Raw genomic sequence first — 24,657 nt, forward strand, 5'->3', positions numbered from 1 at the left:
AGCCTCCATTTTCCTGTGGACTGAGGAATTATGAATTTGAAATTCTATTTTTGCTAGAGCCAATTATCCATGTTTTTATTGAATTATCCCATTTTAAAATTATTTTAGAGGGGATACTAAATGGGAGAGTTTGGAATAGATGCAAGAATTTAGGTAGTATCATCATTTTGCATGCTTTTAACCTAGTTGTAATGTCCCAGTTCCATTTTTTCCATTTATTTGTTTACTTACTTTTTTCCATAATTGGTTATAATTTGTCTGAATTATATTATTTAGGTTTTTTGGGATGTAAATGCCTAGATATTTTAACTTCTTTTCCCCCAATTTCACCCCTAGGATAGATTGAACTTCTTTCAGCTCCTTCCAATTTAGGTTTTTATGTAAAATTTCTGATTTTTCAATATTGATGGCGAGACCTGAAATCTTTTCAAATTTTTAAATTATTTTTGTTACTGCTTTTACAGATTCCTTTATTCCGCCTACTGCGTCATCTGTGTATAAATTAATTTTTATTTCTTCTCTATCCAACTTATATCCTATTATATTTTTGTCTGACCTAATTAGATTGGCTTAAGGTTCTATCGCTAAGGTGAAGAGTAGTGGAGAGAGAGGGCAACCTTGTTTGGTTTCGCTTTTGATTTTAATGGTTATTGAATTAGATCCATTTATTATAACCTCCGCTTGGTTTTCTTTAATTATTCTGTAATTATTCCAGGCATCTTTTCCCCCATATTACACTCCTCACATAATTTGATTAAATAATTATGATTTATCGTATCAAATGCTTTGCAGGCATCTAGTTTTATTAGGAGTAATTTTGCTTTCTCTCTTGTTGCATGGTCAATTACATTAAGAATGTTCCTGATTGGGTCAGCAATCGTTCTTTTTTAAATAAATCCATACTGGTCTTCCCCAATTAATGTGGGCATTATCTCTTTTAATCTATTTGCTATAATTTTTGTGAATATTTTATAGTCTATGTTGCATAAAGTAATTGGTCTGTAGGAATTAGGATCATGTTCCTCCATATTTGGTTTTAGAATTGTTATAATTTCTGATTTTTTCCATGTCTCTGGGATTGTTTTAGTTTCAATAATTTTGTTATATAATATTACTAGATTAGGGGTAACTTCCTCTTGGAAGATTTTATAAAAATTTGTAGTAAGCCCATCCGGTCCTGGTGAGGAGTTAATTTTTAAGTTTTTATTACCATCTCTACTTTCTTACTAGTTATATCTGTGTCCATTTCTGCTTGGGAATCAGGGTCTAATTTGTATTGAGTAATCCTTCTGATCTCTCTACCTCTTTGTACATATAGAGCTTTTCATAATAATTCACCATTATTTCCTTTAGGTCTTCCTCCCTTGTTTTTATTTGACCTTTCTCATATTTCAGTTTAATTATTTTTGTTTTCCCTTGTTTCTTTTTTAGAAGACTAGCTAGCTTTTTTGTGTTATTTGATAGAGTTCACCTGAAAGTCATTTTTGACCCAGATGTATTTCTTTGTGGCTTCGAATTCCTCAAGGTTTTCTAGTTGTTTTTTCTTCTTTCTCCACTTCTTTTTATTTCCCAATGTTTGGTCTTTTTGAAATATTTGAAGTGCTGCTTCTTCTTCCATTCTCAATTTTCTTAATCTTTCTTTCTCTCTTTTATTTATGCCCTCCTCAATTGTGATACATTTTCCTCTGATTACTGCCTTAAAGGCATCCCAAACTATATTTTCATTCATTCCCGGGGTTCTATTCAGACTGAAATATTGAGTAATTTGGTTTTTTTATCTCTTTTCTATCTGTCTCTTTATAGGAGACTTTCGGATTTTTTTTATTGTGTTTCTGTTATAACTTCCCAATTTTAAATATAGAGGTGCATGATCTCCTGGCCATTGTTTGCCCACATGTATTTCTTTTATTGGCATTACATTATTAATTCCTACCAGAAAATAATCTATAGTAGTGAAGGTTGAATGTCTATGTGAGAAAAAAGTGGGGATGTCCGAATTTTCCCCTATTCTATTATTAGCCTCTATTAGGTTCCACTGTCTGAAATTTATATTGCAATTCCCTCCTGACTTCCCTGTTACTTTATTCTTCATTTTTTTGTGCAATTGAAGGTTCCAGTCCTCACCTATTATTAGATCTCCTACTGCATGTTTTTCTATTTTTGCACAAATTTTGTTTATGAAATTGGCTTGTCTCTGATTAGGGGCATACACGCTTGCTATGGATACCTGGGTGTTGTTTATTTTACCAATTATCATTATAACTCTACCTTCAGTATCTTTAATAACCTTTTCTAATTCAAAATTTAGGTTGTCCTTTATAAGTATGGCCACCCCTCTGGATTTACTCGTACCCCTCAATTCGAACTGTAGTTCCCAGTTTCTATCATTTATCAATTTTGATTTATCCTTTTTGTGTGTGTGTGTTTCCTGTAATAACGCTAAATGTACTTGATTTTCTTTTAACAATTTGGATAATTTGTGTCTCTTAACCGGTGTTGAAAGACCATTTGTATTTACTGACATAACATTTAGTTCATCCATCATATTTGGTTTGATCTTTTAGCAGTCTCCTCCTGATTTTGTTAACCAATGTTCCTTTTCTATTCTTAACTTAACTTCAATTACTTAACACTCCAGAATTACTTAACACTCCAGAAGCAACTCCGGTTGCTCCTGACACGAAAAAAAAAAAACTTAACAAAAAAAGTAACAAAATTTTGTTACTCTCATTATAGTAACAAAATTTTTACTAACTATACTTTAGAAACATTTTAGAAAAGAAATGCCAGTGCCTCCTAGTTTTGTAATGACTTCTGAAACATTTTTATTGATCACACATATATCTGCAATAACTTTTGGAAAATGTACCTTTTTCCAACTTACATAAAAATTCAATTTAAGAACAAACCTACAAAACTTATCTTAATCATAACTTGGGAACTGCCTATATTCCAAAAAAGTAAAAATACATTTCCTAGTATCGAAAAATTGTGAACCCTTGTTTGGATATAGCAATTTATCCAATTCCTATAATTATTGTCTCAATTTCTTCTTACAATCCCTCTATAGGAAAAGTGAGCAAAGTGAGATTGTCCAGTTATTGTTGTACTGTAACTCCTAGCATTACCCACCATAACCTATGTTAACTAGGGCCTTGAGGAGTTGCAGCACAATAGCATCTGGAATGCCATACAATGGCCATCACTAGTTTAGTGTCATGTATGCATGGTAAACCTAATGTGTGTTCACTTTATCCACCTACTATGAATCTTACCTAGTTCTCAGCCATTTTGTCTTTTACAGAGACATTACAAGCATAACTCAAAAGATCCCAATTTCTCCATCAGGCATTGCATAAAGAACAAGATTTAAAACAGATTCTAGCATTGAGGTAAGTACTATCATATAATATGCAGGGTTTTTTTTAGCACACACCAGATTTTAAGAGACTGAGGATTTAACTTTCTACATTGTATTAATGTTTAAAAAGTGCTTGGGAAACATGGTTCAACATTTTGTTCACAATGCCATTGCAATGTTGATGATGTTTTGCTGATACAGTGACTGACACCATTTGGCTTTGTGTTATACAGCAGAGTATGAAATAACAGAATGCTTTACAAAACAGAATTTACATGCTGGAATTAAAACCATTCAATATAATAAGCAATCACAAATGTGAGCGCTGCACTTACCATATCTTCCGAAAGGGCCTTGATATATTTTTTCCCCATTTTTTTCTTCATGGTCATGGAAATGGCCCGCATTTTCTTCCCAATACTTCCTCCATTATGTGGTGTTTTGCTGTGTCCCAGTTCTCCACCATCACTTACAGTATCCACTTCACATGGCTATTTGAAATGAAAAGTATGCCAAAAATTCATAATAAATTAGCAGATTAGAAGTCTATGTGGATCAGTTCACTCATAGCAGTCATAGAGATGGTTCAGATGGCTAGCTGCTGTTATGCCTCTCATACTGTTGATTGTCTGTAGCAAATGAATTATGGGAAAGTTCAACAAATACAGTTGCTTAGTCATTACCACTGAGTACAAAGAAGTCAAACTAGCATTGAAGCATCCAGCTGCTGGTCTGTCTCCTCTGTGTGAGTAATCTATTTCCTGCTATGGACAGGCAAGTCCCATCAAGCATCAACAATCGTGGAATGTTCCCAGCACCAACTTTGTGTTGGTGGTCCTTCTGTGTTATTATTCTATGTTTTTAATTTGGTTTTACTATTATATTGTGTTATTTGTTTTAATGTATTTTATCTGGGTGAAGTTTGCTGTTTTATATGTATTTTATTTTGCTTATTATCTGTTTTTGGGCTTGGCCCTGTGTAAGCCACTCCGACTCCCTGCAGGGAGATGGAGGTAGGCTAGAAAAATAAAGTTATCATCATCATCATCATAATCATCATCATCATCATCATCATCATCGGTCCATTTAATGGAAGTGACATCAGCGGGCTGGATACTCCTCTTCTCCCCCCCCCCCCCCAACTATTGCAAAGCTATATTTGGCTTTTAAAAATTAGCAATTTCTGAATTGTGAAATTTCTTTTTAAAAACAGGGGGGGAAGGAAGGTGGAGTTACAAAGGTATACAGAGGTACAATTAGAGACTGCAGATGAATGGAGAGCAATGAGATAAGGAGAATACTTATGTTGGTATGGATTTCGGTGTTGGTGGCAGTGTGACTGGTGTGGAACAGTGGATTCATTTGATAAAATCTTAGATCCAGCAAATAAATATATGACATATGCTCTGCTTGTTTCCTTGGGTAATGCGTAGGACCTTCCCATGACAACCAGTTTGACTCCAGAAACATGGGAGAAATTTAAGTGTACTGGGATACTTGAAATGTTATACAAGTTCTTACTGTGTTGTCAGTGTCTAAGTATTAACGTAATGAGGATAAGATCTTGCTTCCTTCTCAAGCTGTGCAGGAAGTAAGGAGACCTTCCCCTTTTGTGAGAGTTCAATGAGTACCAGAAGATTCCATCATCTCCTTCTGGCTGGCTACCAGGACAAGATTTGTGGATCCCTATTCAACAGGAATCCCCAGTTTCTATTTTGTCATGCTAATGCAAACTTCTAAAAGCATGACACACTGATGTGTCATTAATGACATAGGCACTAGATGAAAGGTTATCATGATAGTTACAGCTTCCCAGGAGTAGCAATTAGCTGCTTGTAGTTTGAGCAAACTAAACTGGGGGAACAATGTTGCTCTTTTATTTTTGGAAGCTATGAGTATTTAAAATGAATAATATTAAGAGTTGTGCTCAACTCAACAGCTGTACAATCAGTCGTAGAAAACTTTATTATGTTTTACAGTGTGCTTTGGGTCTGTATAAAAGTTACAAAGATACAGCCTAAAAGAACTAGATTGTGCAATATACAAACCTCAGATGAATCATCTGGTTTCGATGCTGAATGATGTCTGTGATGGTCAAAGTTTCCAAAGCTACTTGCACGCTACAAAAAGAAAAGCAACGATTACTCATAAACAATAAGCACCTCTTATTGTTTGCTTCAATTGAATCAAATATAATACAAAACCTATATCCCCATAATTCCTGAACTTATCATGCAAATGGGAAAATGTGGATAATAACAAATCCTATTGAAATGAGCAGCCTCCACAGAAGTTAGTATAGAGTCTCAGTGGAGGAACTAGGAAATGCTGCTTCTTGTATTTATTTATTTGCTGATTTTCCTCTCTTAAAGGCTCAAAGTGGCAGAGAGTGCTAAAAACAATGCAATACAGTTTCTTCTTTCAGACATACTCATTGTTGGCATGGGAATAGATCAAACAGATCAGTAGCGACTGTCTTTACTCTGCCACCAATTTGTTTCATCTAAGATCTATCCTGATCAGACTTATCTCAATCAGGAAGCCCCCCCCCCCCCCCAAAATAAAATAAATCCCACATTGTAATGGTAAGACTGTTTTATGTATATTTTTGTGTTGTGTGTGTGTAAGGGAGGGTCTTTTTATGTGAATGTGTATGTGTCAAACAATAGAAAGGGATAAGAATGATGTCTTGGTGGAGGTAGTGCGTGGGCACAACCAAATTCTATACATGATAAACTTTTTGCAACAATGCATGCTGTAATCCTGGAATGTTTCCTAAAGAGCACAAAAGAAAGAGACTGACCTCAATTTGATAGTGATTTTAGAAACAATACTTTTATAATGAGAAAAGAGCCTCATGTGATAAAACTCTAGGTTTAAAATTCTCTTTTATGTCAAAAGTTAGGTTGTCTTGTTGGTTGGTTCTCACAATGTTTTATGCCTAGTTCTAAATTAGTCTTAGTATTAAAAATCAGATATTTCCAACTGTTGTGTCCATTCAAGTTTATCTGTGGTGATTCTAAGAATGATCTTCATGCAATCGACATTAATTTCTCACTTCACGACATAGCTTCCTTAGAAAATTTTCACTCTGGAAGCTGTCTCATCTTATTATGATCTTAGCCATAAATCACAAATTTATTGTCTGTGTTAGGTCCTATTTCTTTGACACTCCCTTAAAATTTAAAATGATTGTTGCAGCAGCAATAAAATAGTTTGTGGACAGCATAAAATTAATATTTTGATGACTAATTGACAATCACTTGCAGACAAATCTTGATAGCTACACTTGGTTTTGAGTGTTTATTTCATTTTATAGCCCATATTAAACTCTAAGGTACAGAAAAGGCTCGCAGTAAATCCTTATCTTACTAGTGAGTAAATCCAAATTAATTCAGTGAGAGTGACTTCAAACTTACATAGGATTAGCACTGTTATTTATCATCAGCAAAAGATTTAAAAAGTTTTGGGAAGTATAATTCCCATTTGTAAAATACAACTTTATTTATTTCTTTGTTTATTTATTTAAATTAAGTGAATTGTCCAAGACCACCTGATTGGTTTATGACTGAAATAAGGTTTAAGCCAAGATTTCCCTTTTTTACACATCTGCAATCAAATTACTATGATACTTTAGCACTTCAGCCCATATGAATTATCATATGCATATGTCTATGCATATGATAATTCAATCAAACATTTCCTACTGATTTCAGTTGATTTACTTGAACAATGAACAGTTGGTATCCATCCATGCCTGTTTTTATTTTATTTTTCATCATCTCTTTTTTCATTGGTTCACTAAACTATACAAAACACAATGAGCTTATAGACTTGATATTCTTTTGATTCAGTAAGCCACCAGTATTCCTGAAACAGGACCACAGATATACTACTAATAGCATATCAATAGAAATAATTTAATCTTTTCCTTTCAAATGTAAACTTAAATCAATTTTCCCAAGCTACAATTGTTCTGTAAAGAAAGCTTCTATTGGCGAAAGATCCATAGGACTCCCTTTCTGTATGCCATGGTCCTAATTGTTACCCCACAAATGTAAAAATTTAAAGTACAGCACATTAGTGCTTAAACATTTTTAACATCAAGTCTGCTTTTGATATATAAGCTAATAGCTACAGATTAAACCCTTTGGCCTATACAGTTAACATTTTATTTAAAGATTTTCCTATATTAACTCGGTGAACAATATCCTGACAAGTGATAAAACACACAGCCCTGAGAATTATGGGTCTATCAAGCAGGATTAACACCTTTTGCTGACTTTTCATTCCTGTTGAACGTGCCCCACAGGCAGCACTGTGGGAAGATGGAAGACTGGGAAGGACAGAGAAATACTGCAGCTGCTCAACAGTCTTGGTTAACCAGGGAACAGGCTCGTGCCATGATACAAATTGAACATCCAGTGCTTTTCTGTAGCACTCACAATGCCCACGATGAATTGCTGTTATTGAAGGGCCAGTGTAATAGTTAGGCACTGAGGAGCAGAGGGGAAATAATGCTTATCGTTGCTGTTCTCATAAACCGTCAGAGCTCAGGGAAATCAGTTATTCCTTCAGAGCCTCACAACAATCTTATATCCTATCTAAACAGAGGCCTTGGGTTATTTTGTCATGTACCCTCGTGTACCTCTGTCCTTATTAAACATTAATAAGGATTGCAGGATAGTTTCCACTATTCCAGATAATGGGTTTTGTTGCAAAGGAAAGCATTAAGCAGGGCTACTTCAGCAATTCTCCATCCTAACTTTCCCCTCCTCCTGTTAAATAATCAATACAGATGCCACCTTTAAAAGTGCATTCAACCCCAGACAACAGGATAGAAAAACAGATGGGGGGGGGGAATCACTCTTTCTTGTATGCATATTACCCACCACATTAGTTGCAGCATGTTTCTGCTTGGGGAAGCCATTGGTCTAATGCACAAGCCTTATTTCCAGTTTTAGGAAAGCTTTTAGAGAATGGACCATTGATTTTGACACTGCTATTCAGAATCCCATAAAACTAAGTGATTCCTTTTGGCAGAATGGCTACATTAAGCAAATTAACCTCCCCAAACATAAAATGTGCTGCAGAGGGGGAAGGGTTGCTTGTGCCCATTAGGAAGAAGCAAGACCTCAGAGGGCCAAAACATTCCCTTTAATCCCTAGGTCTTTCTGATTGGATAATTTGTTGAGGCAGGAGAGGAGCTGGATGGGGTTACTTTGTGCTCAGTGTATTGTACTTTGCAATTTGTATAGAAGCAGCATTTTGATTATAGACTGGTATCAAAAGGCTATTCCAGAATTTGTTTCGATTCTCCCTCCTCCATTCATCACTGAATCATTGAACATATAACCAAAAAATAAAGGCATCATCTTCAAAGAAGACATTTAATCTGTATGCTAGTAATATGTATAGATAAACATTTAGAAACAAATACTGTATAGTGATACCCTGACATATGCATTTTATTTGTTCTATGACCAAGCTCGTAACTCAATTTGCTCATATGTCAAAGCAAATTTCCCCATGAATTGAAATGCTATTAATCTGTTCCAGAGCTCAGTCACAGAACAATTAAATCCATGTCCCAAAGTTTTACGGGGTTCAGAGGCTTCAGCCAGCCCTTTCTCCCTTCCTGAGCCATCCTGCCTTCAGAGGCAGAGATGGAGAGAAAGGAGGCTTCCAAACACCCATGCCAAGGCCCCTCCCTTCCTTTCTCCCTTCATTCCTCCCTCATCCTCCTCTCTCTGTGAGCTTGACCTGCCTTCAAGGCTGTCTCTCACTCTTTTTGCCACTGTAGAGGCTCTCCTCAAACTCCCTTATTGGCCTTGCGTCGCCTGCTCCTGGAAAAAATAATTGTAGAGTCCTTGGTGGGAGAATGGAGCTGTTGACACTCAGTCTCTCGACACAGCCTCATTATAATTCTATTCTGAATGTTATTAGGTTCCTTTCATCGGGGTAATTATAATGAGGCTGGTCATCCAATAGCTGTCTCTTCAAAGGCCAGCCCAAACATCCAGGTTTTCAATTGTTTCTTAAAGGACGGTAGGGAGGGCGCCAACCTAATCTCCCTAGGGAGGGAGTTCCAGAGCCGAGGGGCCACAGCCGAGAAGGTCTTCACTCTCGTCCCCACCAAACGTAACTGTGAGGAAGGCGGAAGAGAGAGGAAGGCCTCCCCGGAAGATCTCAGAGATCACATAGGTTCATAGGGGATGACGCGGTCACGAAGATAGGCAGGTCCCGAACCGTTTAGAGTTTTATAGGTAATAACCTGCAACTTGAATTGGGCCCAGAATATTATCGGCAGCCAGTGAAACTGCTTGAACAGGGGGGTTGACCGCTCCCTGTAAACAGCTCCGGTTAGTAACCTAGCTGCTGACCGTTGTACCAACTGTAATTTCCAGACCGTCTTCAAGGGCAGCCCTTCGATATCACATGAATTTCAATCCTAGTCCAAAATTGGCCTTTTACTGGTTTTTTGGAATTCACATTAGTTTGGATTTACCAATTTCCCACTAATTCAGTGTTTCTGTTCTAGTTGAAAATGATTAAGGCCAAGGCCATCCACTTGTTCATAGAGGTAGACTCATGTGTGTGGAATAACAAACTGTTTTTTATTATGCAACGGCATGATCTTGCTTTTGTTGTAGCAGGTTCACATATGAAAAGCAACAACGAGGTGATATATATAAACTATAAGACAGAATCCTGTTGGTAAATGACAGCATAGTAACATGTGCAGTTGCACTTTTTCAATTTTCATAGAGTCGCTTGTTGTTGTATGCCTGTCACCCGGGGAATCCTCAGAGACAAGGTCCTCTTAGATGGATGGCTTAGAGCAGGGGTCCCCAAACTTTTTAAGCAGAGGGCCGGTCCACAATCCTTCAGACTGTTGAGGGGCCAAATTATCATTTGAAAAAAAATACAAACAAATTCCTATGCATACTGCACATCTTATTTGTAGTGCAACAACAACAACGAAAGAACAATACAAAAAATGAAAACAATTTTAACCAATGAAAATGAAAACAATTTTAACCAACATAAACCTATTACGATTTCAATGGAAAGTTTGGGCCTGCTACTGGCCAATGAGATAGTCAAGTTAATTAGGATTGTTGTTGTTGTTGTTGTTGTTGTGTGCCTTCAAGTCATGTCAGACTTTGGCCGAGCCTAAGTCTAAAATTAATTATTTATTTACTGCATTTATTTACTACATTTATTTACTACATTTATATCCCACCCTTCTCACCCCGAAGGGGACTCAGAGCAGCTGTATGTACATACCATATATTATATGATTAGCATAGCACAATATTAGCATTATATATTAATATATTGAACTATACCACTATACTATTATATAATATGTAATATATAACATATAATTAATATTTTTATATGGTATTACTATTATTATTGATATAATTATTGATATATCAATTATTATTGATATAATTATTATCAATATTATATGTATATACAATATATTATATTATTAAAACTGATATAAAAATATTATATTATAAAACTGAGGGCGGGGGCCAGGTAAATGACCTTGGAGGGCCGCATCCGGCCCCCGGGCCTTAGTTTGGGGATCCCTGGCTTAGAGGAATCACTTTACCCATAGAAGAGACAATTTATAGCCATCCTTCCTAGTGAGAAGGAAACAGGCATTAAGGAAACAAACATCATGGACTCAGCACTCTTCTTCTAACACCACCAACTTTTCCCCTTGTTTCATTGTCAATGCACTTGTGGTCTTGTTTATTTTTTTAATTGCCAACATTTGTCATAATATATTGTATTTTCAACCTCTGTCTAAATCCCAAATATGTATTTCCACTTTGGTAGATGTGTGGTCTGCATTTGGATCCATTCCAAACTGAATCAATCTGATTTGATAAAGGTTCAGGAAATTCTTTATTAGACGTGAGTCTTGCTTGAAGAAAACTACATCTGAATGTGAAGAGTCCTAAAGATTCCTTAGCAATCTGGATTCAGAGTAGCACAAAGATACTGACAATATGTCTTCAAAATTTTATCTCAAACTCTCCATACAATGAAAACATCACAATAATGTCACGAAAACTCTCCATGCTCAAAGTTTTCGACCAGGGATGTTGATTCCAGTGGGGGCTTTTTGGCTAGCTCTCTTTGGTGTTGGTAATAAAAAATATGGGTAGAATGTTTGTTTTGTTTTGGTATTTGGTGAAGTGATGCAAGAACAACTTTGGGTGTTTGCTAGAAAATGCACTAGATTCTTCACAATCAGTTCTCTACTCTTGTGCCTGTCTTTCTAAAATTAAGCAGAATTCTGTAAGCCACATATAACATTCAAATTGTTGTTCATCCAAGAAAACAACAACAGTGCAGAATAGACATAAGGAGTAGCAAAATGCCCATTTCTCCTCAAAATGTAATCTTTCATCTAGTTATGTTAAAAAGCTCCAGGGCTAAGTGAAAATTGAAATTCTTTGAACTCGTTTGAGTCAAATCAGCCCCCCTCCCCCACCATTATATGCATGAAATATAAAAATAATATTATGGTTACTATATATCTTCTTTTTCTGAGAGGCCTAATCTTCTAAATTACTACCTGCAATTACTTCTGTATCACAGTTCTGAATAGCATCTAATATTGGAGAAAAGTATGAGCAGTATTGTTTAGGGTGAGACCCAAGCCAGCTGTGAGTCATACATTGGACTTATTTCAGTTAAGGAAAGTAAATAATTATCCATCTTGTCAGGTCTGTAGCCAGGATTTTGATTTGGGAGGGGCTGGGATTTTGGTTTGGGGGGGGGGGGGGTATGAGTGAGAGAGGATCTACCCTAGCAAACCTTTTGTACCGTTATCCCAATACCCCCATGCATATGGGATATATTCAGCATGGTCATCAGATCATGATATGAATAAACATAACAGTTTAAATAATAAATGTAAGGCCTTCTCGCAGACCACCCTGAGATTTTCGGGGGGGGGGGGGGAAGGCTGAAGCCCCTCAAGCCCCCCCCCCCCCACCAGCTACATGCCTGCATCTTGTCCATTAACATTTTGTAAGGATGACAGCCTTGATATTCCAGGCTTTGCTCTTGTATAAGATCAACTGAAATGAATGGGACTTGTATGAGACCTATGCTTATTTAGATTGTACCTCTGGCAAATATTCATTGCAGAAGAAAAATGGCTCTCAGCTTTCTCATCCTAAACTCTTGTATACTATCAAATAGAAGGTAAAGCAGGTAGAAAATTGTGTTGGCCTTCTGAACTGTGGGGGGAGGAGGAATGACTTTTATTTCTCCCAAGTGCAATCCTACCCCCAAAAATGTTCATAAGGTGTTTCATCACAATCAGGGCTCCTTTAGAACTCAGCTAGTATGTTAACTGTTTCAAGACATTAGTTAATTGTTCCCATCTTGATTCATTGTCCACTCCTTCCACATTTTCTCCTTTGGCATGCCTTCATTGCCTTGAAAAACTGTTTCTGGTCTGGCTCCAGTACACCAGACATTCACTGCAGATAGCATTTAATCCAATAAAGCAGAATCTTTCTATTTTATTGAATGTGTCTAGCTTGGGGTGGGAATCAAATGATACTGAGGGTGCAATCATATGCTCATTTCCCTAGGCCTGAATTCAGTGGTATTTACTTTGAGTAAAAGGACTGAGCAGTGCTTTCCATGCCAGTGGTGTGATGAATCTGTTTTGGGCTTTATTCTGGACTGTAAAGGAGCTAACCAAGGTGCTGAATTTTGCACCCCAGAATGGGTTCAAGACCTTGGGTAGCTCTTTCAAAGGCTTGATTCACTACATCACCAAGATAGGTAAAGGTTTCCCCCTGACATTAAGTCCAGTCGTGTCCGACTCTGGGGGTTGGTGCTCATCTCCATCTCTAAGCCGAAGAGCTGGCGTTGTCTGTAAACACCTCCAAGGTCATGTGGCCAGCATGACTGCATGAAGCATCATTGCCTTCCCGCCGAAGCGGTACCTATTGATCTGCTCACATTTGCATGTTTTCAAACTGCTAGGTTGGCAGAAGGTGGGGCTAACAGCAGGCACTCACTCTGCTCCCCAGATTTGAACCTACAACCTTTCAGTCAACAAGTTCAGCAGCTCAGCACTTTAATATGCTGCACCACCGGTGACTCCCACCCAGATATAATCTCCCTATCCTAACCAATTTTGGGAAGGCACTGTGAGCTCATACAATTGGAACTGGCACAACACCAATTCCATTTGGGATTCATCCTGGCATCAAAACCTCCTCCAAAGAGTTTTCCAACTCTTCAGATTAGTCATTTTAATCAGAAATTTTAAGGCTGGATAATATTGTTGTATACATCTTTGTTTGAGTGTGATGATTTTTTAAAAATATATATCTTTATATATCTTTATATCAGCCAGCCTAGTACAGTGCTTTGGGTATAACTCTGAAGACCAGGGTTTGAATTCCTGCTCGACCATGGAAACCCACTGGCTAACCTTGGACAGACTCAGAATCTGACAAAGCCCCTTTAAACAAATCTTGCCAAGAAAACCACATGGTAGGCTTGTCTTAAGGTCGTTGCCAATTTGTCAGAAATAACATGGAGGCACAAAACAAAAATACTTGTTTTTACTTAATCCTTAAATCCTGTTCTATGCAACAGCGTATTTTAAAAAGTAACTCACAGAGAAGAGATTTGTAATATTCCTAATAAACACTCCTAGTGGTATTATTTTTTTGAGACAATATGTGTTATTGTATTCATACCCTTTGTACATAGGCCCTGGCTTAGCCATCCATTTAAGAAGAATGGCTGTTCAAAGAACCTTTAACCGGGCTAAGACTCAAAAGAGACATGCACAAGAAGTGGAAAAGGGGAGAAATCACCAAAGAAGAATTCAAACATATAGCCAACTCCTGTAGGGAAAAGGTTCGCAAAGCTAAAACGAAAAATCAGCTCAGGCTTGCCAGGGACATTAAAAACAACAAAAAGGGCTTTTTTGCTTACGTTGGTAGAAAAAGGAAGAACAAGGAGGCGATAGGGCCTCTGTGAGGAGAAGATGGGGTGATGGTGACAAGAGACAGGGAAAAGGCAGAACTACTTAATGCCTTCTTTGCCTCAGTCTTCTCACAAAAAGAAAGCCATCTTCAACCTCAGCAACATGGAATGGATTTAGGATTAGGGGAAATCCAACCCCAAATAGGGAAACAAGGTTTCCAGGAACACTTGGCCTCTCTAAACAAATTCAAGTCCCCAGGGCCAGATCAGCTACATCCAAGAGTATTGAAGGAACTAGCTGAGGTTATTTCAGAACCACTGGCAATCATCTTCGAGAGTTCTTGGAGAACAGGAGAGGTCCCAGCAAATTGGAGGAGGGCGAATGTGGTCCCTATCTTCAAGAAGGGAAAAAAGAACGACCCAAACAATTACCATCAATACCAGCCTCACATCAATACCAGGCAAGATTCTGGAAAAGATAATTAAAGAAGTGGTCTGAAAACATTTAGAAACAAATGTGGTCATTGCTAATAGCCAACACGGATTTACCAAAAACATGTCATGCCAGACTAATCTGATCTCTCTTTTTGATAGAGTTACGAGTTGGGTCAATACAGGGAATGCTGTGGATGTAGCGTACCTGGATTTCAGTAAGGCCTTTGACAAAGTCACCTACGGCCTTCTGGCAAACTAACTAGTAAAATGTGGGCTAGGCAAAACTACGGTTAGGTGGATCTGTAATTGGCTAAGCGAACGAACCCAAAAGGTGCTCACCAATGCGTCTTCTTCATCTTGTCAACATCTCCCTTCAAATGAGGTGCCCAGAATGGGACACAGTATTCCAGGTGGGGTCTGACCAAGGCAGAATAGAGGGGTAGCATGACTTCCCTGGATCTTGATTTTATACCCCTATTTATGCAGGCCAGAATCCCATTGGCTTTTTTAGCAGCCGCATCACATTGTAGGCTTATGTTTAACTTGTTGTCCACAAGGACTCCAAGATCTTTTTCACACATACTGCTGTCGAGCCAAACGTCCCCCATTCTGTATCTTTGCATTCCATTTTTTCTGCCGAAGTGAAGTATTTTGCATTTGTCCCTGTTGAACTTCATTTTGTTAGTTTCGGCCCATTTCTCTAGTCTGTTAAGATCGTTTTGAATTCTGCTCCTGTCTTCTGGAGTGTTAGCTATCCCTCCCAGTTTGGTGTCATCTGCAAACTTGATGATCGTGCCTTCTAACCCTTCGTCTAAGTCGTTAATAAAGATGTAGAACAGGACTGGGCCCAGGACGGAACCCAGCCTACAATGTGATGCGGCTGCTAAAAAAGCCAATGGGATTCTGGCCTGCATAAATAGGGGTATAAAATCTAGATCCAGGGAAGTCATGCTACCCCTCTATTCTGCCTTGGTCAGACCCCACCTGGAATACTGTGTCCCATTCTGGGCACCTCATTTGAAGGGAGATATTGACAAGCTGGAAAGTGTCCAGAGGAGGGCAACTAAAATGATCAAGGGTCTGGAGAACAAGCCCTACGAGGAGCGGCTTAAAGAACTGGGCATATTTAGCCTGCAGAAGAGAAGGCTGAGAGGAGACATGATAGCCATGTACAAATACGTGAAGGGAAGTAATAAGGAGGAGGGAGCAAGCTTGTTTTCTGCTGCCCTGCAGACTAGGACGTGGAACAATGGCTTCAAACTGCAGGAAAGGAGATTCCACCTGAACATCAGGAAGAACTTCCTCACTGTGAGAGCTGTTCAGCAGTGAAACTCTCTCCCCCGGACTGTGGTGGAGGCTCCTTCTTTGGAGGCTTTTAAGCAGAGGGTGGATGGCCATCTGTCGGGAGTGCTTTGAATACGATTTCCTGCTTCTTGGCAGGGGGTTGGACGGGATGGCCCATGAGGTCTCTTCCAACTCTACTATTCTATGATTGCAAAACTATGCCTACTTCAGTGCCAGCTGTCTCCAATTTTACCCTCCCCCCCATATGTTAACAAAGTCAATAGCCTGAAAGAGGTGTAAATAGTAGGCTTGATCGATCCATGAAAAATTTGATTCTAAACTCGTTTCAAAACTAGAGGGGGGCAGCTTTTCGTTTCTGATGGTATTTCCGAATTTGGCCCCCAAAAAATTTCAAAATTAACGAAAATTCGTTATTTTCTAAATTAATACGTTAATGGCGGATGCGCATGCGCAATTCCCAAAAACAGCACAGAGGGAGAGGACTTTACAGGACTCTCCCACCCTCATTTTTTGAGTGATCTTCTTCAAACTTGGTACAGTGGTAGAACACATTTAACACTGATAGCTCACCAAAATTTGGAACATTTCCTTTATCCTCTGATTTTTGGAGAATTTTCATAGCTTTTATAATAAACCATTTTTTAATAATTGCAGAAATCTGTTCCTGGTTTGAAAGTCTTATTTCCTGTTAAATTGGGTTGTCTTTACTGTGAAAGTCATTGTTCTACTTCAGAAACTTTGTTTTTGTGGCTGAAACTTTGTTAAATTGGTGTGTGTGTGATATATATTGTGTATATATATATATATATATATATATATATATATATATATATATATAGAGTCCCTGCTTGTGTGTGTGTGTGTGTGTGTGTGTGTGTGTGTAGGTAAAGGTAAAGGTATCCCTTGACGTTAAGTTCAGTCATGTCTGACTCTGGGGGTTGGTGCTCATCTCCATTTCTAAGCCCAAGAGCCAGTGTTGTCCATAGACACCTCCAAGGTCATGTGGCCGGCATGACTACATGGAGTGCCATTACCTTCCCAGAAACACCCAGAAAATGGGAATTCCAGACAGGAAACAATCAGGGCCAGCTAATACCTCCCAACAAAGGATTCCCCCAGGTAGGAAGCAGCCAGGCTTTGAAGCTGCAAGGCTATTCAATGCTAATCAAGGTGACCAATTGCAACATTCACACTTGCCTCCCACAGACAAGAGTTCTTTCTCCCACCCTGGACCTTCCACAGATATATAAACCCCACTTGCCTAGCTTCGCACAGACGTCAAAACCTCTATGTCTGCCACAGATGTGGGTGAAACGTCAGGAGAGAATGCTTCTGGCACATGGCCATAGAGCCCAGAATACATACCACAACAGTGTGATCCCGACCATGAAAGCTTTCGACAACACAACCACAGTATCCATTCACGTTCATGTAGCGTGGTATGGACTGGAGACCTGTATTGGGGGGAGGGAGGGTGCGAATCTGGGCCCCTGGGAGCAGCCGAGGACGGGCCTGGCCCACACCCCCTCGCATCCCGGGCCTCTTCCTCCTCACCGCCGGGCCCCTCTCGGTCTCGCCAGGCCTGAGCTGAGGCGAGGCGGCGACGGCGGCGGCCATTTCCCCCCTCCGTCTTCCTCCTCCTCCTCGGCCTCCTTCCCCCTCGCCCCCTCCCATTGGCTGAGCCTCCCATTGGCTGAGGGGCAAAAGGAAAGGAGTTTGGGTGATTTGCAAAAGCTTTTTTTTCCTAACGAAAAAACGAAGAAATAAGAAAAAACGGCCTCTCGCGATTCGAAACCGCGATATCCAGACGTGTGGACAACCAAGGTTCTATATTGCTTCAAAACAAACGAAAATAATGAATTAATAACGGGTAACGGGAAAATCGAATTATTTGAGCAAGCCTAGTAAATAGCAGTCTTAAACATCTGGAGGGCACCAGTTCTTTTCTTTTTTTTGAAGGGGGGGGGGAAGAGATCTGTTCTTAGTGATTTCACAATCAAGGATTATTGAGATCCCGAGTTGGATCTTCATACTGATGTATCTGCATGCATTCTATATTAAGTTCTGTTTGTTCAATAAGTCTATCACCAACTCAGTTTTGGGACTTTCTGATAAATGCTGCCTTTAGGTAATAACTGCCAAATGACCCAGAAGGAAAAGGTGTATCAGGCCATTATGTTCCATTAAATTCTGCATTGGTTTCATTAAAAGATCAAAGCCAAAATCAACGTGAGAGAAACTTGTCATTTAGTCTGAATCCATTGATCACAGTTTCCATTAAATTAATGGTGAAAACTACTTCCTTGATTTATCCAACAGCGTGATCAAGTGCTTCAGTTCCTTGTTATCAATGTTAACACGCTGTTATGAATCACAATGCCAAACAATTTTTATGGTCATGGGAATTAGAGCAAATATGTTCTAGGAGATAAAGTTTGTATTAAATAAAGGTCTTAACCTAATCCATTATATCTAACTTTCTTCTTAATCCTGTTTAGTGGCTGGAGATAAACAAAAGATTCAACACCATTGCTATGTTTTACTGTCTCCATGGAGCAACGCCCTTGACCATAAGCAATGACCAACAGTACACTAATTCTTAGGAAGATTTTTTTTAAAGTGTGTAGAGAGGAAGGAGGGATTTTACTACTTTTAAATGAGTGTTTAATGCATCATTTTGGTTTACCTGATTAATGTGCACAGCAAACTCAGCCATGAGGGTTGTAATGTTTCTGCAAGCTTCCCTAAAGCAAAGCTCAGCCATTAATTCAATGGCACATGTCAGCTCAGCAGAACAAGGTCACTCTTCTCCTTCAAGGGGAACCTTTTTAGAAATAATAAAACTGACAGAAAGTTCTGTTTTGCATGCTTTATATCACCTGGGGTTGGGTGCTGCAATGAATACAGCAGGGCTTATAAACAACCTCATCCCCAAACAGCCTCAAACCCACACTAGAGTTTGGGAACTTACACCTTAAAGGGTTGTGTGTGTGTCAGCGATAGTTTTATGCAGTACAAACTTGCCATACATAATCCTAAATGAGTAAAAAGGAAGAGATTGTTTCTCAGGAACTTTGGAGGAGAAATTTTGTGAGCCTAACGAATATAAATGCTGATACTTTAGGTCACCTATCCCAGGCTAGTGCTTAGGAAGAAAAATGTCTAGTGAATGACTTTGTGTAGAGAATTTCACCATGGCTTCACGCTTTGAGAATATATTCCAAATACTTTTGCATCACTTTGCCACCAATTTACTTATACTGCCAATTGTAGATCAATACCAGGAGTAAAGTAAATGTAAAGTAAATACAAAGTTGATCAATTTGTTGGTAGTTCCTTTTGCGCTGGACGTTTGCAAATAAGCGGGGAGAGAGCAAAGTGACTATCTGACAGATAATCAAAACTGAAACATGCTTACAGAAATAAAAATAAAATCAAAACATAAACAGACACTTAATACTGAAGAATATTCCAAGTGGAACCAACATTGGGTGGGCATTCATTTTACAGGCACACCCGAACTAAATTGAAGCAGAATTATATAGGCCAAATTACTAAAACCATCCAATGGAAAATAGGGGAAATATCTCTGAATTTTGTGCTTTCTATCACAGTGGAAATTATTTTATATCAAAGTACAACATTCTGCATATATAAATCAAAATTTAGAAATGCATAAACAGAAGGGTTTTCTCATTTTGCCTACTCTTTCCCTTTCCAGGTGTCAATGGTCCACTGTAAATGTAATGGTGAAATCTTGAAAGGAGTGCCCATTTTAGGTGGCACATCTGTATAAATGCCCAGCTATGTGAAGAAGTCTAGTGCAGTCTTAAATTACAAATGGCCAAAATTTAAGGAGTTTGGATTAGATATAAACCTCTTCTCATAGCTAATCTGCTAACAGAGCTGTCTGCCAGTTGAACCACTTACAGGCAAAGATCTGCTTACAGAAGAGCCAAAAAGGTGATGGAGAAGAACCAGGGCAACACAGGAGTTGAATTATACCAGATCCAAAACTGTTACATGGAGAGAGAAAGCCATGGTGCCATCACAAAATTCGGCCGCACAAAGTTGGATAGTGCTATGGAATTTTCAGCACCTTTAAACATGAAAGTGTATGAGTTCGACATAGCTCCATCTGTTCTAGTAATTGGCTCAGTTGTTTCTTGGCCATCTTCTTGGATAGTTAATATTGTGCTCTTAGGCCTCAACTAAATGAAAAATAATAATATAATAATAATAATTTATTCTTGTACCCCGCCCCATCTCCCCGAAGGGACTCGGGGCGGCTCACATGGGGTCTTGCCCAACATCACAATATAAAATCAAAACAAAAACACAAATTTACAACAATAAATCCACAATATCGGTAAAACAATCAAAAGGACAATCTTACAAGATAAAATGTTAAAACAGGTATATCAAACACAAGTCTGGGCCAAAAGGTGAATGTGTCAAATCGGGAGGAGATAGTTACATTATTGACATAGTCAATAAAGTACTATAAATGACAATAGTGACAATAAAAGGGCAGATCAGTGGGTCTATTATTACATAGGCAGGCATCTTAAACCAACAAAAGTCACTCATCAAAGGCTTTCTGGAAAAGCCAGGTTTTCAGATTCTTCCGGAAGGAGAGGAGGGTGGGGGCCAGCCTAATCTCCCTAGGGAGCAGGTTCCAAAGCTGGGGGGCCACGACAGAGAAGGCCCTCTCTCTTGTCCCCACCAACCGCGCCTGTGAGGGTGGTGGGAGCGAGAGGAGGGCCTCCCCCGACGAGCGAAGAGATCATGCGGGTTCATAGGGGGAAATGCGGTTTCAAAGGTAGGCGGGTCCCAAACCGTTTAGGGCTTTGTAGGTAAGAACCTGCACCTTGAATTGGGCTCGGAAAGTAAGCGGCAGCCAGTGGAGCTCCTTAAACAGAGGCATTGAACGTGCCCTGTAATTTGCTCCAGTTAGAAACCTGGCTGCCGTGCGTTGAACTAATTGCAGTTTCTGGACCGTCTTCAAAGGCAGCCCCATGTAGAGCGCATTGCAATAATCCAGTCTAGAGCTAACTAAGGCGTGGACCACCATGGTCAGATCAGACTTCTCGAGGTATGGTCGCAGCTGGCGCACAAGTTTTAATTGTGCAAAGACCCTCCCGGCCAAAGCCGACACCTGAGCTTCAAGCGTCAGCCCCGAATCCAGGAGGACCCCCAAGCTGCGGACCTGCGCCTTCAGGGGGAGTGTGACCCTGTCAAGCACAGGTTGCCACCCAATACCCCGATCGGACTTTCGACTGACCTGGAGGACCTCTGTCTTATCAGGATTAAGTCTCAGCTTGTTCGCCCTCATCCAGGCCAACACAGCGGCCAGACACTGATCCAGTATCTGAGGGGCTTCCTTGGATTTTGGTGGAAAAGAGTAATAGAGTTGGGTGTCATCCGCGTAGAGATGGCACTGAACTCCAAAACCCTGGATGACCTCACCCAGCGGTTTCATGTAGATATTGAAAAGCATGGGGGACAGAATAGAACCTTGCGGGACCCCATAGGACAATGGCCAGGGGTCCGAGCAGTTGTCCCCCAGCTTCACCATCTGGGAATGCCCCTCTAGGAAGGACTGGAGCCACTGCAGAACAGTACCCCCAAGGCCCATCCCGGACAGACGTCCCAGAAGGATACCATGGTCAATGGTATCGAAAGCTGCTGAGATATCCAAGAGAACCAGCAGGGTCACACTCCCCCTGTCCAGCTCTCTGCGGAGGTCATCCACCAAGGCAACCAAAGCCGTCTCGGCACTGAAACCAGGCCTGAAGCCAGACTGCGATTGGTCCAGAGAATCCGTAAGCTCCAAGAATCCCTGGAGCTGAGAGGCAACCACCCGCTCCAAGACCTTGCCCAAAAATGGAAGGTTGGAGATTGGTCTGTAGTTATGCAAGTTGGTCGAATCTAGGGAGGCCTTCTTTAAGATAGGTCTCACCACTGCTTGTTTTAGATTAAATGGAAATCTACCCTGCTCCAAAGAGGCATTAATTATTCTCACAAACCAATCAACCAACCCACCACTGGTCTGTTTTAAAAGCCAAGATGGGCAAGGGTCAAGGGCACAGGTGGTCACCCTCACTGCTCCAAGAATCTTGTCCACATCATCAGGCTGCACAAGCTGAAACGAATCCCACAAGATCGAACAGACAGAAGCCTCAGTTACCTCACCTGGCATTGCAACAAGGCCAGCATCTAAGTCGGAACGAATCTGAGCAACTTTGTCTGCAAAATGGTGAGCAAACTCGCTACACTGAGTTGCCGGGATGTCAGGTGCCCCCCCAGCCTGAGGAGGGTGGATGAGCTCCCCAACAACCCGAAACAGCTCTGAAGATCTAGTTGTTGCAGACGCGATGCGGGCAGTCTAGAAAGCCTTCCTGGCTGCCCGCAATGCCGCGGAATAGGCCCTAATAGCGGCTCTAGACCGTGCTCGGTCAGATGCATCACGAGTTTCCGCCAGCGGCACTCTAGTCTCCTCCTCACACATTTCATCTCCGCCAGCTCCCCAGTAAACCAGGGGGCTGGGGCAACTCCACGTAGCGAGAGGGGACGTTCGGGGGCGATCATATCTATTGCCCTGGACAACTCACAGTTATAGCGAGCGACCAAGGCATCGACAGGATCGTCAGGCTCCATGGCAGACAGGTCCCCAAGAGACCTCAGGAATCCCTCAGGATCCATATGTCTCCTGGGGCGGACCATCTTAATGGGTCCACCGCCCCTGCGGAGGTTTACAGGTGTGGTGAGTCTTAAACTGATCAGATAATGGTCGGACCATGACAATGGAAGGATAGTTTGCTCTTCCACTCCAACCAAACCGTCGCCCGCAGCAAAAACCAGGTCGAGTGTATGTCCAGCTTGATGAGTGGGACCCGATATCACTTGGGACAGTCCCATGGTCGTCATGGCGGCCATGAATTCCTGAGCTGCACCTGTCAAGGTGGCCTCAGCGTGAATGTTGAAATCTCCCAGCACCACCAGGCGCTGGGAACCACCTCTGCTAGCTCAGGCAGGGAGACTGCTGTGTCGCGGGGTGGACGGTATACCAGCAGAATCCCCAAACTGTCCCGGGTACCCACTCTCAGGTGGAGACACTCAAACCCGGCAGGTTGCAAAGCGGCGCATCTGACCAGGGCGATGGACTGCCGAAAGACCACCGCAACCCCACCTCCCTGCCCTCCCGGCCTGGCCTGCTGATGCACCCCGAAACCTGGAGGACAAAGCTGGGAAAGACTAACTCCACCCAGTTCATCCAGCCAGGTCTCGGTGATGCAAGCCAGATCCGCCTGCTCATTCAGGATTAAATCTTGGATAATAGATGATTTACCCTTGACGGATCTGGCATTGAGCAGCAGGACCTTCAGCCCGGAGGGGCTGCCATCGAGGCTACCACACCTATCCTTCTCCAGGGTTGCAAGAACTCTGTTGTGCTTCTCCCTGGGAATCCGTCGACCGCAATTCCTCCTCCCCCACACGACCTCGATGGAACCAAACCCCACCTGGTTCCCACCCCCCAGGGAATCTGGCTCAATTGGAACATCGTTTGGAGAGTCTAGTCAACTCCCCAAGTCCAAATGACTGCTGGAATTTCCAACTAGCCTAGCTTCCAAGAAAGGGGACAAGTGGGGCCTACCGGAAAATCTTCGAGGAGTAGGGGGAGGCAATGATTGCTGGTAAGGGACTGAAAAGGATTGGGCCAGAACATCTAGATGCGACTTTTCTGAGGGAGGGGACCTACAGTGAGGATTGAACATCCTATTATCATTGGGCCTAGTAAGTGCTTGAGTATATAAAGACAAGTTGGCCACAAGAGGACGAATCACGGGGTCTACTATTACTTTTCTGATGGTGATGCCCCATAATAGCAGCCAGGACCTAAGGGCCCATAACTCCTCTATAATAAACTTATCCTCAAAGGTGGAAATGAGGCGTATAGAGCGATCATGTGATTGATAGTCCTTCTGGAGCCACGTAATGGTCTTAATCTTGACTGTAGTCAGGCTCTTTGATAAAATTTGAACCAAGGACTTCTGGATCGCTCTTTTTGAGGTCCATCTACCCCTATTCCATGTGGAGTCTCTAATTAGAGTTGTTTCGTTTGCAAGGTATGGCCATGGCGGCACTCAACATGAGGAGGAGAGAAATCCTCCTCCAATGGAGCCTTCGTTGACGACTTCGCCACTCCCAAACCTATATCCATATCCATATCTTCCCTTCTCGGGCCAGTTTGTTCGGCAAACATATCACCCATTCCCTCGATATTCCCATTATCCAATATTAATATTAATATTCAAAATCTTACACTCAAGGATATGGATGAACCAGTTTTAGGGACATACCATAAACATGGTAAGATTGAACTGAAACCAACGTTTTTGATTATGTTTCCCTGATACCAGTTAACATTTTGTCCAAAGGAGACATCTTTAATTTGAAAAGTCAGATCTCTCTTGTGTCCAGTACAGGAATCTTTATATATGCACTTACTAGATGCATCCCTCCTGTCCAATATTATGATCATGACATTTTTCTTGCTACAGGTC

The 24,657-nt window shown here is 40.7% G+C and overlaps 1 protein-coding gene across 2 annotated transcripts in view; it reads right to left on the bottom strand.

The window, feature by feature from the left end:
* samsn1 (SAM domain, SH3 domain and nuclear localization signals 1) overlaps nt 1-24,657 on the bottom strand; it is a 134,964-nt gene that overhangs the window by 34,062 nt on the left and 76,245 nt on the right. For both annotated transcript variants that reach the window (XM_016995499.2, XM_008115688.3), the window contains 2 exons: nt 5,410-5,481; nt 3,697-3,852 (listed from right to left, as the gene is read on the bottom strand). In XM_016995499.2, the coding sequence (XP_016850988.2) occupies nt 3,697-3,852; nt 5,410-5,481 (228 nt within the window). The remainder of the gene's footprint in view (nt 1-3,696; nt 3,853-5,409; nt 5,482-24,657) is intronic.

This window comes from Anolis carolinensis, chromosome 3, assembly GCF_035594765.1.
Source record: "Anolis carolinensis isolate JA03-04 chromosome 3, rAnoCar3.1.pri, whole genome shotgun sequence".
In the NCBI taxonomy this organism is placed as follows: domain Eukaryota; kingdom Metazoa; phylum Chordata; class Lepidosauria; order Squamata; family Dactyloidae; genus Anolis; species Anolis carolinensis.